The 14,828-nt window shown below is 31.6% G+C and overlaps 1 protein-coding gene across 2 annotated transcripts; it reads right to left on the bottom strand.

Moving 5' to 3' along the window:
* Positions 1-2,113: 2,113 nt before the first annotated feature.
* Positions 2,114-5,843, bottom strand: LOC100811077 (glucan endo-1,3-beta-glucosidase 2). 2 transcript variants are annotated; one of them, XM_003552830.5, is made up of 4 exons: positions 5,499-5,843; positions 3,130-4,383; positions 2,538-2,565; positions 2,114-2,442 (listed from the first exon to the last, which is right to left on the bottom strand). In XM_003552830.5, the coding sequence occupies exons 1-4, from the start codon at positions 5,554-5,556 to the stop codon at positions 2,286-2,288; spliced, it is 1,497 nt and encodes a 498-aa protein (XP_003552878.1). In that variant the 5' UTR covers positions 5,557-5,843; the 3' UTR covers positions 2,114-2,285. The 2 variants fall into 2 exon arrangements, with proteins under 2 accessions (XP_003552878.1, XP_006602009.1); XM_006601946.4 differs by having other exon boundaries at positions 2,348-2,442; positions 2,538-2,580.
* Between the last annotated feature and the right edge of the window lie 8,985 nt (positions 5,844-14,828).

Below are 14,828 nucleotides of genomic sequence, written 5' to 3' on the forward strand. Positions count from 1 at the left end.
AATATTATAATTGCAAAAAAAATTCCTAATTTCATATATAATCAACTATATATCCATACTGGCCAATAATTATTAAGAATTAAAATGTTATATTTTATCATCTATGGTTAAAATAAATAAATAAATAAATAAAAATTAATTTAATTGCAAATAATTATATGGTTAAAATAAATAAAAAATAATTTAATTGCAAATAATTAGTATTACAAATTTAAAAAATATTTATAAATTTATATTTTTTATAAATATATTTATAAATGATGTTTACTCATGTTTAACACGGGTCATACATTCTAAGTATACTAACATGTAAAATAGAAACTAAAATAAAAATACGATGATTTTTTATAACTAAATATTAGTGAAGAAATTGAAGTAAATAAGAATTTTCCAGAAAGAAAAGTGCATTTTTCCAAGCACAAGAAGCATATCTCCGACTTAAAGGAAAGAACCTTGCTTCCTCTTTCCACCCTCCTTACGGTGTGCTCAAAGCAAGCAATCACCAACCCACAACACAAGCATCCTTCATTCACATCACATTTTTTAAATTAACGAAAGTTAGGAGCTTTACAATGGAATCTACCATCATTCTAGCTATAACAGTTCAAGCAATTACTTAACGCACTACAGTATTTGTTTTAGTGCATCACAGATAATTCATAATACAAATTCTATTGGTATTATGTATAGATTGGAATTGAATATGTGATTTTCGTTTTATTAACACGACGTTCTAATCAACTGAGTTAATAGATCAATAATGTTATAAAATAATTGAGGTTGTTATATATAACACTAAATTTTTTAATATATATTTAATTTGTTTACGTATATAAATTGTAAATAAGAGGTTTAATAAAAATGTATATATATAAAAAAATACATGATTAACATAAATCTATTAATGTATTTTTTAATTTTATTATAATTAATTTTGATCTAATATATTTTTTTTACATATATAAATTTTAAATAAAAATTATAGATTTCATAAAAATTTATATATATAAATAAATTAATTATTAGATAAAAATTAATTTTTACAAAATTAATTAGGTAAATTTACATGTACATTAAATATATATTATATATGCAGCTTTCGGATTATCAATCTTTATCAATTTTATGGAAGGACAAAATTGGGGTTACATATATTATGTTAGGTGTACCAGTAATTTGCATAACGTGCAAAGAAAAACCCGTGATAGGAGGGCATTTTCTGGGCTCGATATTTTGGACTAGGCCCAGTTTGGTAGCTTTTGATGGAATTCTTTAATTTAGTTTTTTTATCCAATGTATCATGTTATTTTATCCAATCCTTTTAAACCGGATTTTTCTTTATTGAATCAATAGAGCTAACAATTCACAATTCATTAACCCATTAGGGTCTGGTTCAACTTAGAGGTAAAAAATTTGGATAGTTGCAGGTCTTAGATTCAAATTTTATTGTTGTTAACTTGTATTGCACAAAAAAAAGAAGATAATCTATTGATTTAGTTATAATTAAATCTATGATATGTGTATATTTAGTACGTAGAAAATTAATATAAATTTATAAAAAAAATCAAGTTAGATTAAATTTTAAACTAATTTAAAGATCCGTATTATATGTCCTACAAAAATAATAATAAGAGTTGAAGTGTTAAATAAGTATTGTTAATAAACTTAAATAAATATTATTTAGATACACTTTAACATGTAATACTATAAATAATTCACAAAACAAATAACAAAATAGTTAGTACAATGCCCTCATCCCTTAGTCACAAGGACTTGCATTTTAATCTCAGATGTTGAAGTTCCATATATTTTGTTAGACAAGAGTCGGAATTATGAATGGAAAATCAAGTCATGATTGATTCATTGATAAAACCTTGTTTCATGATGTTGTGAAAGAATAATTCCTTCTGCTAGACCCAAGCCCCATCACTAATACGCCTATTCCTATTTGAACCATGATCTAGAGAAATACTAATAATATAGTATATTTTTAAACACCTTTTTAAGATTCTTGTTATTATTGATTGAAAATCAGTAATTACTTTAAGTCTCACACCTTATTTAATGAACCTACTTTAAAGTTTTTAATAAATTTTGATAAATAAAAAAAATGTGAGCCAAAAGGAATGTTTTTACTTGAAAAAAGTGTTGCTACTTGCTACCCCTCCTCACGTACAAAATTGCATGGGTGAATATGAACATGCAACCGAACTAGCATATAACATTGTCATCTCATCTACCACTAATTTTTAAAATGAACAATGCACATTCTGACGTACATAATTTTATAGCAAAGCCACTCCCCATAGTAGAAGTACTATCACCATTAGAAGGCTTCTAATTCCCAATTCACCACTATGGAGATTGCAGGCAGAAGAATCTGAATTTGTGGAATTCATTGATGATAACGTGACGTTGGGGAAGGTGCCATTGTTGCCAAGACTGCAAATGCTCACATATTAATCACTCGTAAGCAAAGATAATGGCACAAACAAACACATAGTTAACGAAATGTAGCAAAAATGCAAATGTCTTACCTTCCTGGAAATACACAGGATCCATGACCTGAAGTCATTCAAACTGTCCTTAGTTACACAAGAAATCAGCAATAGAACTCAACAAAATTTGCAGCTAAAATAGTCTTTTGGAAGTTCATCTTATTTTAGTTTCATTCTGATCCCTTAAGTTTAAAATATTCTACTTTAGTCCTTTAAAGTGTAGTTGTAAGATCAAGTTGATCCTTCAGTCAGTTTACCACATTAAGTGTGTGTTTGTTTTTCAGTTGACCTACATTCAAGCCAATGAGTATGATGCCATTGGATTAAACATCCGTTTCATGCTTTTGAACGAAAAACCTAACACACCTTAACTTGGTCAAGTTGGTGATACAATGCAAACTGTGAGAGATGTCACATGAATTAGACATTTGTAGTGTCAACCAAAGTTGACATTGTTAGTATGGGCAACTAACAGAAGGACCAATTTAGTCAACATATATTTTAGAAATTAAAATGATTTTTTTTTAACTTAGAGAACCAAATTGAAACTAAAAATTAAAATAATAGCCAAAATTTGGCATATCATATCAACCAGAATATTTATATAATCTTAAAGGAAATGGTAATTTACTTGGATTGGTGGTGGAGATTGTAGCCATGCCATTGAAATCACAAGACTGAGGAGACTTTCCCATCTGATGATAGTAAGTGTCAAAAGCATAATTTGCATGTGCCACCACATTGTCTGGTTCATAACATGGTTGTCCTTGCAGCAAAGGAGAGCAATCCACCTTGCCAGGTCCACATGCCCAATCTATTCCAGCCTGCAGCATCTTAGGATCAGCACCATCCTTTGCAACACAGTAAGTTTGATTGGTGGTGTCATTTGCCAACACTCCTCCTGATTCTGTCAAGTGCAAAACATAAACAGGTTTACCATTTGCATCAAACAAACCCCAGTTCTTCTCTGACAATGGCCCTGCCTTTGCATCCTCATTGTAGAGCTCATAGATGTAAGTACTAACACCAATTCCGGGGTGTTTCGGAGTCCCGGTTATGTTAAGCACATGCTTGATCAAATTGCTGTTGTAAGTGTTTGCATTTTCCACTGTTGCATCAGGCTCATTAGAGTCACCTTTTGAGGGCCAGCCTGTTTCTGTCACCACCACACGAATGTTAGTGTAATTTAGAAAAGCCATGGCAACGTATGCAGCATCAACCGCAGCATCAAACACATTGGAGTAGTGGAGAAGGGAATTGGAATCAATGGCTTCTTTGTTTGGAGGGAGGGGTTTGAAGAGTGCATAGTCCAATGGAATCACACCATTCGACTGCATGTAGTCATAGTAAGGGTAGATGTTGAGCATGAGATAAGAGCCAGTGGTTTGCAAGAAATCAAGCATTGGAACCAAGACTGGATTCAGTGAGCGGTTGAAGAAGGCTTGTGAAGGTGGAAATGAATCAAGGATCATGGAAGAGGAAAGGGGTGTTGAGACTTTGATTTGGTGATCAAGATTGGATGCCACGAGGGCTGAGTGAATGAACTTAAGGGCACTGACAAGCACTTTTGCTGCATAGGGGAGGGTAGTTAAGACATCAGAACCAACACAAATAGTAGTTATGTTAGTGGCAGGGTAATGTGCTATCACATTATGGGAAACCCATTTCGCAGCTGTGGTATTTGATTGACCAATTGCAAGGATCTCTTGATTAGGGACAGACACAGCAACTTGAATTCTTGTGTTTGCAAGAGCAATGAGCATAGCTTGGTCGGCATCATACAGCCTAACATGTCGAATTTGCTGGGCTTTAAGTAGTGCTACTACTTGAGTGGGGTGAGGCATGTCTGAGAGATCTCTACCAATATTCACCCCTATAAAAGGTTCTGCAGGGAACAAGCATAAATATACCATTAAATCATCACTGGTTAACTAGTCAAATAAACAAGGCTGGTTTGGATGCATATGCAGGCAGATTCGTTTGCACATTTTCCTCTTCAAATCAATCCAGATTTTGGGGGGAAATATAGTGAAATTGATTATTTTGTTATGAAATAAGCTCAACTGCTTGTCTAAAATGTAAGCATTTGAAAAAAAATGAAATGGTTGATTTGCATTCTTTGGAAGATTTAAATATTGTGATGTGTGGAAATTTTACTAGGATATGGATAATTTACTAAAAAGGTAAACTCTTTTTTCCAAAATAACTTCAGCATGTAAAAAGTGCTATAAGAGTTTACACATCTCAAAATGTGGGGGTAAAAGACTATAGTTGACTAAAGACGTCCTACCACATTTAATATATTGGAAGACCACAGGTGGACCGCATGGCCATTCAAGAAGATCAATTAATAAAAGCATATCTACCCTCTTCTTTTTTCCATTTTACTTTACACACATTAATTGCTGATCTGAACTGCTTTCAGTCAAAATAAGCATCAGGTACAGAAACATTCATTCTTTGAAACTAAGAGGGGGGGCATGGGAAAATAAGAAAAATGGACTGCTTCATGCCTTCATTACTCTACTCGATCAACTCCATCCATAACATGCCATTCATAGTTACTTTGGTCTTTGAACATCAACACTAATCAAATATAATATAGAAAACACTCTATACAGCCAGGGATGTGCATGTGCTAGGTATGTGTGGAGTGAAAATAGAATGCAAGGCAATGTGTGCTTGGGTTAATGTCTTTTTACATAGTCAAATTTCATCGAACACTCTTAACAACTAGGAATGGTCCAAAATCTTTTTTTGGTTTTTTTTTTCAAGACTGAGCAAGAAATAAAGGCTGGAGAGTACTCCATGCAGTTCAAGTAAATGTAGCTCATGTGCAAACTGAGCTATGCCAACTCATGTTTATACCAAAGGGAAATGGAGACTAAGAATGCAAGTAACATTAAAAGTGAAAAAACACAGATCTCTTGACATAGAACATCAGCAAAGAAAGCACAACAGCAAATAATATTATAAAGGAAACTAAAACTTCCTACTCACCTTCATCAATAGCGGCAACATATACTGCAAAAAGAAGCAGAAGAAAGTGCTTGGCCATTGTGTAAATCTCCCTAACAAACTAGGTAAGAAAAACTCAAGAATGAACTGTATGAGAGAAAAAGGAGCAAGTCAGAAAAATGGAAAGAACAAGGTGGGGTAAATGCAGTAAGAAAGAGGGAGCAAGATCAAGATAGTGTCATAGGTAGAAAGGTTGTTAGAGAAATCAAATGACTAAGGAATCATCTATCTGCTATGTCTTGGATTTTCACAGGCAAAGGTAGCAGAAAACCAAGACAAGGACTGAAGAATGAGGCAAACACACACTTTACTAGCTTCTTTTCATTTTTATAATAATTTTGAGAAAATAAAGGAAACTACAGATATATCTACTGTGCAAATTATAATCCCATTCATTCAATTTTCTTTCCCTCTCTTGCTATTGGTCACCATGAGTCAAAGCTCCCATTTGTTTTGCGTAAAATCTGCATTAAAAAAGTATGTGACATTTTCCTGAATATAGTTATTGAATTATATATTAATGAGATTATCTGTAAATAATCATGCATATATCTAATTATTTGCCTATTTTTATGTAAGATAGCTGGTATAATTATAAATAATTAATTCGTATAAATACACTATGTGTTTAGGTTAAAGGATTGAAAATAAAAAATCATTAGAAAAAGAATAATTTAATTAATTTATTACATCAATATTAAAAAAATACTGATTACATCAAAACCGTTTTAATTTAATATTCCTTAACTTGTAGAGTTAGAGTCATGGCTTGAAAATTCAATATAAACATTTTAAGTAAGATTGAATAATTTTTTATTAAAAATAATATAAAATAATTTCTTAAACATAATATTACATTACTTTTACTTGTTCGTTTACTGTGTCCTAGTCGTTAAAGTAGAGGCACTATCCTAAGTTTTGATTTCTATTAGTCCTCTAGTTGTAAAGTTAAGCATAAGATTTTTGTTTGTACTTGGTGTGTAGATAAGGACTTGAAACCATTGGAGCATGTTGAAAACCATTATATTACTTGTTACTTGATTAATAAATAATAATTAACATTAGGAAAATGTTAGGAAAACACCAAATAGTGGTCGACCTCCATCAAACACCGTTGAGCTGGAATAAAAAAATATTATATTATTATTTGATAAATTTTATTAAAAATTTAAATATTAGAAAAGAAAAGTGAGTGACAATTCCAAAAAGGAAAAAGTTCCAAAAATTTCTATTGTTTTCTCGCGCTTGCCTCATCTCCTGCTTCTCCCATCTCTCTAACATCTCATTAGCACCAACGTGAGGTCATTTGTGACTGCTTGCCTCCTCTTCTGCTTCTCCGTTATATCTTTTGCATTGGCGTAGAGGTCATTTAGCACCAGCATGGAGGTCATTTCTGATGAGGTATGTCCTGCTATAAGCAATGTATCTCCAAAATGTGTTACAAATTTAAAACCCAAGTTTACTCAATTAGAAGACATTATATATACGCAGAATAAGTGGCAATAGGAAATTAAAGAAAGATGTGGTGCTTTAAAAAGAAAAGTAAGAGGTAGACTAATATTTTTTTTGTCTTAACCCTCCCATTTATTAAAAAAAATAAATCCTGACTAATCTAAAGTTCAATCGAAAGACAAGTAAAATCTATCTAAGAATTATTTATGTAAAAAATTAAACTCGAGTACTACCAAACAAATCTATATGATTATGAAGTTATGATATACTTAAACATATGGGTACGACTTATGCAACTTAATTTCATGTATGCATTGATCCTCCTTTAGGCGCCCAATGTTGGTTAAATATCTTTTAAACTAGCCCACTCACACTTGAGTTGAGCCAACTCATAACTTTTGACTTTTGCTATATCCACTTTTCTTATTTTTTAAGTACATTTTCCTTTTCCTTTTTTTTAAAGTTAAATTACTTAAATGACCTTTTCTTTTTCCCCTTTTTTAAAGTTAAATTACTTAAATGATCTTCCCGTTTCAATTTTTTTTTCTCTCACACACTCCCTCTTTCATAGCAATAACACACTCTTCCTCTTTTTCATCACACTCCCTCCTCTCTTTCACTCCCTTCAATCTCTTGCTCCACTCTCCCTTTGTTCCTCCCTTGCTTGGTTTCCTGCTCCAGCATTAAGGTTTTTTCATACTTCAAACTCCAATGTAGTATATTTATACTCATAACTACTTTTTCCTTCCTATTTTATTTTTGTTCACTCACACAATATCATTATTTTCTCTCATTTTGTATATGCAACAATGTACGACTAGATCTGAATTTTGTTTGAGTTGTTGTAACAAATCGCCTCTTAGAGACGTCCAGGTTGAATGACCGATATCAATTATATACTTTCTCTACTTCAGTTGCTCTACTTTGAAACTTTTATTTTATGAGATTTCAATGGTCCAGTATTCTGCTTGAAGTTTTCTGGATGCTTTTCAACATTTTGAAAAGTAATTTCCAAAACATAAAATAATATTCTGGAAAGTACTTTTCAAAATGTTAAGAAAAATAAACATTATTCTGGAAAGTACATTTTGAGTGTTAAAATCATAACTTGTCTTGGAAAGTACATTTTGGAATGATAATTATTTATCCATGTTATGGGTATAAAGGGTATATATGATAATAATTTTTTTTTTAAAAAAAACAAATGGGCATGTACTTAGCATAAAGAGGGAGTGGCTATAGCAAAATCCTAATTTTTGTATCCACTTTAGAAACAGATATAAAAGGGCCAAAATAGCCCACATTTTTTTCCAACTGAAAGTTATGGGCCATAAGAAAAAACCACTTCCTATATCGGTATAGAAGGTACTAAAGAAGTTGACAAAAAAAAGAAAAGAAAGTACTAAAAAATTCGGATTTTGTACTACATGCAATAGGACAATGTGAGAACTGGGTTACAGTTTTTGCCATAATACCATTCTTGTTAACACACACAGTGATCTAAATTTAAATTTGTCTCCCATGAAAAATCATAATAACTGTATTTTACTCGTTCAACACATAAACATTTTAAATAAATTTGCATAATAATTCATTATAATGAAAAAAATAATTTATTATCTATTATGAATTAAAAATTATTACTCAATAAATGTTTAATCCCCAAAGATAAATTAATATGATTAATTTTACTAAAAAATAAATCAAACAACGTTTATTCAAATTATGAGTGCGAGATCAATTCTAAACCTATAGTTACTCGTGCAAGATGAGGTGAGTTAAGTGCCTGCAATGCATGAGTGCTAGTCCGGATGAAATTTCTGAGTGTACATACATTGTATTATAATAATATAGTATTATTATTTCATTAGCTTTGTAATTCTGATTGAATTGTTTAGTTCTAAAATTTAGATCTTTTATTGAGAATGATTCATCAAGCCTTCAAGGGTTACGAGTATCACTGCCGATATTGGTTGTCAGCTTTTGTTTTCTGTTTTTCTATTAAGGACCATTTGTTTTGTCCATGAGAAAGATAGATAGTAAAGAAAAGAATACTTATTAGATAGATATATTTTAATATTTTTCTAATGTTTGATTGTTTAATGAACATGATCTTTTCATTTTTCCTCATCCGCCACTCATTACATAGTATAGTTTTCAACCTAATGATTACCAGCGTATGCTTATTCATCTTCAACATGGAACTTCTCGAATCCAATGTTCAATTCATGTCCTCTAGTAATTTCTCCTCCAAAAGTGCTTCTTTCTAACAACAGATTTCAATTCATATAAAGACAACAAGTCAGGTGACTATACTATGATCCACTTCTCACGTCATATCAACTTCAGAGCATCAAGGGATTATCCTATGTAATTCTTGCACTGCATAAAGAAAATTCGAGTAATACAATGGGACCTACAACTCAGAAAATGAAACAAACTATATACAAAAAGAGAGAACCAATGGCTGTAATTTAGTTAATAACATATCTAAAATTTACGATAATAACTTAGTTTGATTTTCACAAAATACACTTAAAAAAAGATGAGAAATTTTGAGTTTAATTAAATCTCAATTGAGAATTAGTCCTGATCCAAAGGACTGAATTTATAACAACACCTTAAGTATCATTAAGAAGCCTAAGACTTTAATTAATGGGGTAAAAAAAAGAGAACTTATATTTAATTAATTATATAGTAACTTCCTTTTGCAACAAAACCGACCAATTGTTTTCCTGGAATTGGAAAGCACGTAATGTTTCCTTCTCCAACTAATTCAAAATGTTAACAGGTGTCGAAAAGTTATTGAAGCAACATAGAAAATACAATTGATCATATGAAAGACTAAAATGCAAAGCCATATGAAAATGTCTGGCCCTCAATGGTTTATGTGTATGTGTGTATCTTTATGCACCTACACATAACACATGTATTTGTTATATTGGAGCAGGTCATGAAATGGAATGGATGGGTACCCTCCAAAACATAATGTCTGTCCCTCCTCACATACTCTAATGCTCCCCGTGCCCAAAATGGGACACCGTGGCAACTTCAGAACAATGTAGAAGCATAATGTGGCTGCAGAAGATAATGTTTTTTTCTAAAATGGATGGGTACAATCAAATCTGGAAAAGGCTTTTTGAATATCCATTCATCATTGTCATCAGATAAAGTGTGGGATATATATATAGACACATGAATACATACATTTATACAAATGGGAAAAAGTTGCCGAAACTAATAATTATATTCTCCTTTTTTATATATAAAAAATTCCTTGTAAAACGTTGATCTCTTGTGTCTTTTTATTGTTCCTGTTGCGTTGGCTAGCTACTATCACTGAACAAGTTATTATTCAGAGTCTTCCATTATACGTTTGTAAATCCTGTTCACACATACGGGCGGTGTGGATGTGGAACTAGTCTAGTTAAGGATTATTTCATGGAAATGGCAGTTTTTTAATCTAAATTTAGAAAAATGAAGATACCAAAATGTCGTTCCAACCAAACAAATAGGACAAGTATTATTGCGCCAAGCTAGTTTAATTTGTTGCTAATTGAGTCATTCATTAGTGGGAGATCAGGATTTAGGAGAGTATAGCACAGTTTACTATGTTGAATTTGTTAGTTTTTCTAAATGTCAAAGGAAATACATAACATGACCCTGCGAATGACCAAAGCATTACGAAATCGCGTGTCTCTTCAATAATTAATATCAAAATTGGAACTGCGGGTGTTTATAAAAATAAAAACGTGCTAAGAATGAAAGTGATAAAAGAAAAAAAGAAAGAAAAGAATTTGCAGCATATACTAAGTATATAAATTTAAGATATTGGAAACATCAAAGCTGACTTGTAAACATGCACTCATTGGGGGCATAGATTCATTTTAACTAATGATAAAAAGGATGCCAGATATATTACTCTCTAAGCCCCTTTTCATCAAACACTTTCTCACTTTGGAGGCATATATAGATGGGTGAGTGAGATACATGAGGGTCCCAACATCCACCAATGGAATTCATGCGCGTTTGGGTCGACTGTCCCTTTCATTTTGGTAGACCAAGTCGCACCGCCCCAACCAAAGGGACCCTATATGCATCTTATACAATAAACCATCATTTCTCAGAATTCTCATATAACTTCCCTAATCTGGGCATTTGATTCAATGTTCGATATGTATGTAAAATTATAATACCAATTAGTGGTTGGTATATTGAGGTACATCCTCTTAAATAAGACTTGAAATTTAAAGTTTAAATTTTGTGAATAAAAAAAATGATTAAAAAGAAATCTTATCAAAAATAATTAATCAGATTAACTTAGTAAACATTAGTTATTAACAATCAATAACATAGTTATAAAAAATATTTAAAAACATGTATGCACATTTTCAAAATATAGTTTTATACATCTTACATTTTAATTGTAGAATTTATTCAATTAAAATCTATACATCTCTCATTTATCCATTTCATTTGCCCACTTTTTGTGCCACGTTGCCCCTTTGCAAGGAAAAGAAGCTCTACATAAAGTGACCCACCAATCCATCTTCATCCCCTCCCCTTCTCTTATCTCCTAACAATTGGATGCATGTTGGGATTTTTGTGCTATGCTGCTGGTGCATATTCCAAGACACAGAAGTTAGTGCATATTTGGATATTAATTGAAAACTTGTTCAACTGAAAAACACACATTTCTAGACAAAAACATAAGAGTAATTTTCTTTGTTACTTTTGAAAGAAAGTCTGTTACATTCAGCTAACGGTTTCACAAACACAGTCTTATTCTCCGGATCGTTCTTAAACGCCGTTATGAAACTTACAAACAGACACTCAAACATACCCGGAAACAAAATAACTTTGCCCATCTTTATATCCCTTTTTCTTCTTTCTTGAAAAAAAAAAATCTCTGATTCGCTGTACCAAATTAAACTTTGCTCAACCTAGTGGCTTCCACCGTCTTGCCCAGCCTCTCAACCGTCGTTGGTCCATGCAGTAATTTTAGGCGGAACTGGAACTTGAGCTGAAACTTTAGTGTGATGATATTCACATTGTCCTCAAGCATACATTAATCAATCCACGATCTTTTCTAATAAGTGCATGCATTAAAACGCACCAGTTAATTTCTACTAAGTGCATATCATGAAATTTTAATTTCTGAAAATAAAAATTCCATGAGTCTTATTATTGCTTGCGTAGGGGGATTATTTTTGAAAAATATATAAAATATCTTTTGAGAGAGCACACCTTTCGTGCGAATCTGACGAAATAGTTCTGAATACATATATATATATATATATAAAATCTTTTTTTTTCTTTTCTAGTCCTATGATCATCTGGGCTCTAGCACATAACTTAATTGTTCTCTAACTTCGGGTCTTGCCTCCATTGATATGAATTGACTAATGCATGGAATATTACTAATTGGTATATGCAGAAGACTGATCCACTGTAATTGTTCTCTTGTGAGAGTAATTGTTAATAAAATAGAATAAAGCAATTAAAGGGATTTCGTGGTTGATATTATATTATGGTTAATGTTCGAAGAGTATTAATTAAAGAATCGATAAAAAGAATATTATTGAAAATCGCATTTGGATTTGGGATGTAGAATGAATGATGGTCAAGTGTGAATTAATAACACATTTCCTTAAAAAAATATACTTTTAATTCCATAATAACTAATGTCGAGTACTTATTACTTATTAGCATTGATTTTCCTTTATTATTACCTTTACGTACTTATGTAACTATCAACTTTCTCATTTGAATATTATATGAATTTTAAATAATCACAAAATCTCGGTTATAAATTCATTTAATTCAATTTACTTATATTTATAACACAATTTTTTTTTGGGTATTTAGGAGGGCTAACAGCCCAAAAACACTAAGAACGGATTATTTATAACAAAATTATAATTATCCCATTTACAAAATGATATTGATATCCTTTACATGCTCCCATATAGCCCGATATAGGCCATATCATAACATCCTAATCCTATTATCATTTTTTACATGGGCCGTATTATTGTGTTCATATCATGCAAGATCATCACGTGATTTGTATACAAGTAATTGTTAGTTCTTATTTACGACTAAATTTTGTATTGAATAATTACATGAAATTAATATATTTTTTTTAATTTATGGTTCTTTTTATAGGAATTGTACATATTTTTATGTTTAGTTTGATTTCACTCAGTAGATACTCTCAACTTTATTTTATGAATTAATATGAATCAACTTCAGTTTCAGGCTAAAAGAAAAAGAAGGTTCAAGCAGCTGGTGTCTCGCTAAGCGAGCCATATGCGCTTAGCGAGTGACATCTGCTAAGCGAGACACACAGCTCGCTTAGCGTGTTGGAAAATCTTAAAAGAGGATCAGTCAGAGAGATGTGCGCTCAGCTCGTCGCCAGCTCGTCCAGTGAGTCGTTTGTCCCTTCTCGCGCTCAACGTGCCCAGCTCGCTAAACCAGATTTCACTAACTCGCACTTAGCGAGCCTTTAGAATCTGAAACGTCAAGGAGCCTTAAAAATACCAAAGTTGGCGTAAAATAAGAGGAGGAGTTGAAAAACAGAGCAAGGGAAAAAGTTAGAGCGACAAACTACCAGTCTCCAAGAGAGTCTAGGTTAAAGGGGGTGAGATTAGGGTTCTAGAGGTTGAAGGAGACATCCTCAACCATTCTTAACCATTTTCTTCCCTAAAAATATGTACTTTGTGCTGAAAAGTTCATTGTTTGTAATGAAAGACTAAATCTCTTGTTGGGGAGTTCTATTGAACCTTTGATGTAATACTCTTTTACTATCTATTTAATGATGTTCTTATGTGTTCATTGCTTCTATCTATGCTTATTTTTACATGCTTATGGCTTGATCACCCATTTGTATGTATAGTTAGGATTTTTAGCATTGGGAAGTGCTTTAAAGCCTTAGAACTTGATAGAGCAAACTAGAAAACTGTATGTCTAGAAATGGAGTGTAGTGATTTAGTCTTTATTATGCTGTAATCTTAATGCAACTCATTTAAACTAAGTTTGTTGAGGGATTAAGGACGAAGATTAAATAGAGTTAGACCCATTCACTTGACGGATCGTGGTTTGAGTAATTTTTCAGCTTAAGAACACTAAAACAACGTTAAATAGAGAAAAACTTTTAGCAACATCAAAACAAGTTCAGTAGAATGACCCAACGCTCTTTACTTGACTATTTTTACTTCTCAACTTCTAGATATTTTAGTTTGTAGTTAATTAGATTTTCATATAAAAACCCCATTGAATATTTACTGCTTTAAACAAATGTTTGTTCATTGAACACATATTTTTTGAATGAAACAAGTTCCTTGTGATTTAATATTCGGTTCTTACCGTTTTATATTACTTGCACGACTCAGTATACTTTACGATTAGGTTTGTTGAAGAGCGAACACTAATATACTAGTATTTCTCTTTATTTTAATTATATTGTGACCAAATGATCAGATAAATTTCCTATTTTTCTGTATAAGATGAATTCCTTATTTAAATAGTGGCGTTAATTAGTATTTAGAAAATACAATATTATATGTTCTGTAAAAAAAAAAATTACATGTAAAATATAAGTTGAAGACATGTTAATTTCTTCTTTCTTTTTTTATGATTTATGACCTGGTAAAGTTATACATAATTGATGTTTTATATTCTCACAACTTTTAGAAGGGTAAGCTTAAAGAGTCAATCACGTACTACTATATGGACGATATTTGGGATTCGCCTATGGTAATTGTGAGTTGTGGCAAGAGGACCCAAGCTGTAATTAACTCATTATGGTGGTTATATATATATATATATATATATATATATAGTTTGATTATATATATA

Source organism: Glycine max, chromosome 18 (genome assembly GCF_000004515.6).
Source record: "Glycine max cultivar Williams 82 chromosome 18, Glycine_max_v4.0, whole genome shotgun sequence".
NCBI classification, from domain to species: Eukaryota; Viridiplantae; Streptophyta; class Magnoliopsida; order Fabales; family Fabaceae; genus Glycine; species Glycine max.

Coding starts and splice junctions, on each gene's coding strand:
- LOC100811077 (XM_003552830.5), bottom strand. CDS start 5,556: ATGGCCAAGCACTTTCTTCTGCTTCTTTTTGCAGTATATGTTGCCGCT. Junction 4,384..5,498: donor TGTTGCCGCTATTGATGAAG/GTGAGTAGGAAG, acceptor TGTTCCCTGCAG/AACCTTTTATAGGGGTGAAT. Junction 2,443..2,537: donor TCCTGTGTATTTCCAGGAAG/GTAAGACATTTG, acceptor GAGCATTTGCAG/TCTTGGCAACAATGGCACCT.